Below are 2,500 nucleotides of genomic sequence, written 5' to 3' on the forward strand. Positions count from 1 at the left end.
TCGAATTTAAATATAAATTTTTAAAATGTGGTTATTAAAATTTTACCAACAAGTTTTTTTGTACAAAGAGCAAAAGTATTTTTTTATCTGAATCACGTACATAAGTGAAAATCCTATAATCAATTTTATTACTATTTATTTCATGGTATTTCTTAGTCCGCCTCCGTAGTGTAGTGGTTAGCACGTATGGCTACCGTGTTGGAGTAGTCTACCGGTTTCGAAACTAACCGCTTCTTTATCAAAACTGATTAATACTAAAACACTATCTACTTAACAAAATTTAAATTACCTAACCGTAAAAATACGTAATACGAATTTTGTTAAATAGATAATAATTTAGTATAAATCAGTCTTGATAAAAAAAAAAAACGGTTAGCTTCGAAACCGGTAGACATTAGAATTAAGTTATATCAAAAAATATATTTAAAGTGATGTTAAAATCAAGTGATGTTACATTTTAATTATAATAATAAAATAATTTTTATCAAATAACAAAGTTTCAAAAGTATTTGTATTTCATATTGTACTGCGCGTATACGCGTCTTTTCATATTATAATTATATATGGAATTGAAGTACTTAAATTATGGTAACTATTCAAGTTTGTTAGGAAAATAATAATGTATTCTGATGGCATAGTACTTCCCAACTAAAATGATACGGGAACTAATAAAGTCGTGATAAACTACTTGCTTCCTTTAACGAATGGACAACTATGAACTATTTATTCTCCATAATAATATAATCATATTTGAATAACCTACAATAGAACCCTCCTTAATGTAGTATTGTCTTCTCTTTCACATTTGTTGTATCACAAAACTACTGATTATTCAAAATAATACACAACTTACAAACTAACTAACCATCACGCCGTTTTCCCACAAGAGAAGGCAGAGGGAATAAAACATCATACCAATCTTTCAATAGAAACAATCTTCGCCTCTTCCACATTCATGCACCTCCCCGTACATACATGGTTAACGGGATCGATGAATATATCGAAGAGTTCTTAAAATTTGAGTGGAGTAATTTGAGTTTGTCAGTTATGGGTAGAATTGGTGAATGTTACGCGTGTGTAAAGTGATCACTTAACCAGCCTATGACGCTTGTAAGCTCAGTGTATTCCCAGACATTCATATTCTTCTTCATCTTCATATATTGAGATATCAAAAATGTTCCATAGTGTTATTTTTTTTAAGGAATAACCCGTAAAGCTTTAAGAGACTTTTTTGCAGGTAGGATAGCAAGAATGTGGAAGGTTAATGTGAAAAATATATCACAAACACCCAAACCCGTTGAACAAAAATCTTTCTTTAATTTATTTTGCAGTTTGCAGGATTCGAACCCGCGTCGACAGCATCGCAATCTAGCGTCTATCTAACAAGGCCACGGCGCCAATTTCTACATCTTTGTTGTGATGTCAAAAACGCAATTGAAATAAGTCTCTTCTCCTTCCTGCTAGATCTATTATTTTATATCATACCCTTTTTTTAAATCTCTGAATGTTTTTTAATAGTTTTATAACATAAATAAATAATCTTATAACATAAGAGTCGTAACAATCGGCGAGTATGTATGAGGAGATGCATGAACGTGGAAGAGGCGAAGAATGTTTGCAAAGACAGAGTGGTGTGGCGTTCTATTCTCTCTGCCTACCCCTGCGGGTAGCGGCGTGTTGGTTAGTTAGTTAGTTAAAACATAAATGTGGAATTGTTCAATCGGTTTTTTTTTAACGTAACTGTTAATGTAATGTAATGTTTATTATTATAAATGTAACTATTGTTTATTATTTCTTTTTTTTATATGAAAGCTGTACAATTTTCGAAAAAATAAAACAAAAATAAATAAATAAGTCTGATACGAATCTTTTGTTCCAGGGGTGATAATCTTCGGGTCCGATCAGGAGGTAGCTGGTGTGATGCGCGCCGTGAGAAGGTTGAACGCGACTGGCGCGTTCTCGTGGATCGGCTCCGACGGGTGGAGCGCCCGGAACCTGGTGAGCGACGGTAACGAGCCCGAAGTGGAGGGCACTTTATCCGTGCAGCCTCAAGCCAACCCTGTGCTAGGCTTCCAGGAGTACTTTCTGGGACTTACTGTGGACAATAACGAAAGGAATCCATGGTTTGTCGGTGAGTATTTTTAAAACCCCACATTTAAATGTTTGTGCATGTTAAAAAAAATAATAATAATAAATTTTTAAAAATTATATTACTATTAATACGTAGAGTGACTATTAATATGTAACTGTAGACAGCTGTAAGAATTCCATTTTAATTTTTTGGGTAATATATCCTAAATTGAATAAGGTTTACTTATAACCCTTACCCGCACCCAATGGTGCATAGGGCACTGCATCGAATTGACGTAGTTTTTTCTTTTTTTACTTACATGAAGGCAAGGTGATCACTCTTGCGTTTCAGGAACCAGTCTAGGGTAATATAAAATAAAGATTACAGTGTAAAATCACTAATATTTATTTTCACCCCCCCTGGGAATCG

The 2,500-nt window shown here is 33.6% G+C and overlaps 1 protein-coding gene across 1 annotated transcript in view; it reads left to right on the top strand.

Annotated features, from left to right (window-relative positions):
* mtt (mangetout) overlaps positions 1-2,500 on the top strand; it is a 206,999-nt gene that overhangs the window by 44,042 nt on the left and 160,457 nt on the right. The window contains exon 4 of the mRNA XM_088271556.1: positions 1,880-2,131. Coding sequence (XP_088127682.1) covers positions 1,880-2,131 — 252 coding nt within the window. The remainder of the gene's footprint in view (positions 1-1,879; positions 2,132-2,500) is intronic.

The sequence above is a fragment of the Brachycentrus maculatus genome, unplaced genomic scaffold (assembly GCF_059751285.1).
Source record: "Brachycentrus maculatus isolate JH-2025_06_01 unplaced genomic scaffold, ASM5975128v1 h1tg000448l, whole genome shotgun sequence".
NCBI classification, from domain to species: Eukaryota; Metazoa; Arthropoda; class Insecta; order Trichoptera; family Brachycentridae; genus Brachycentrus; species Brachycentrus maculatus.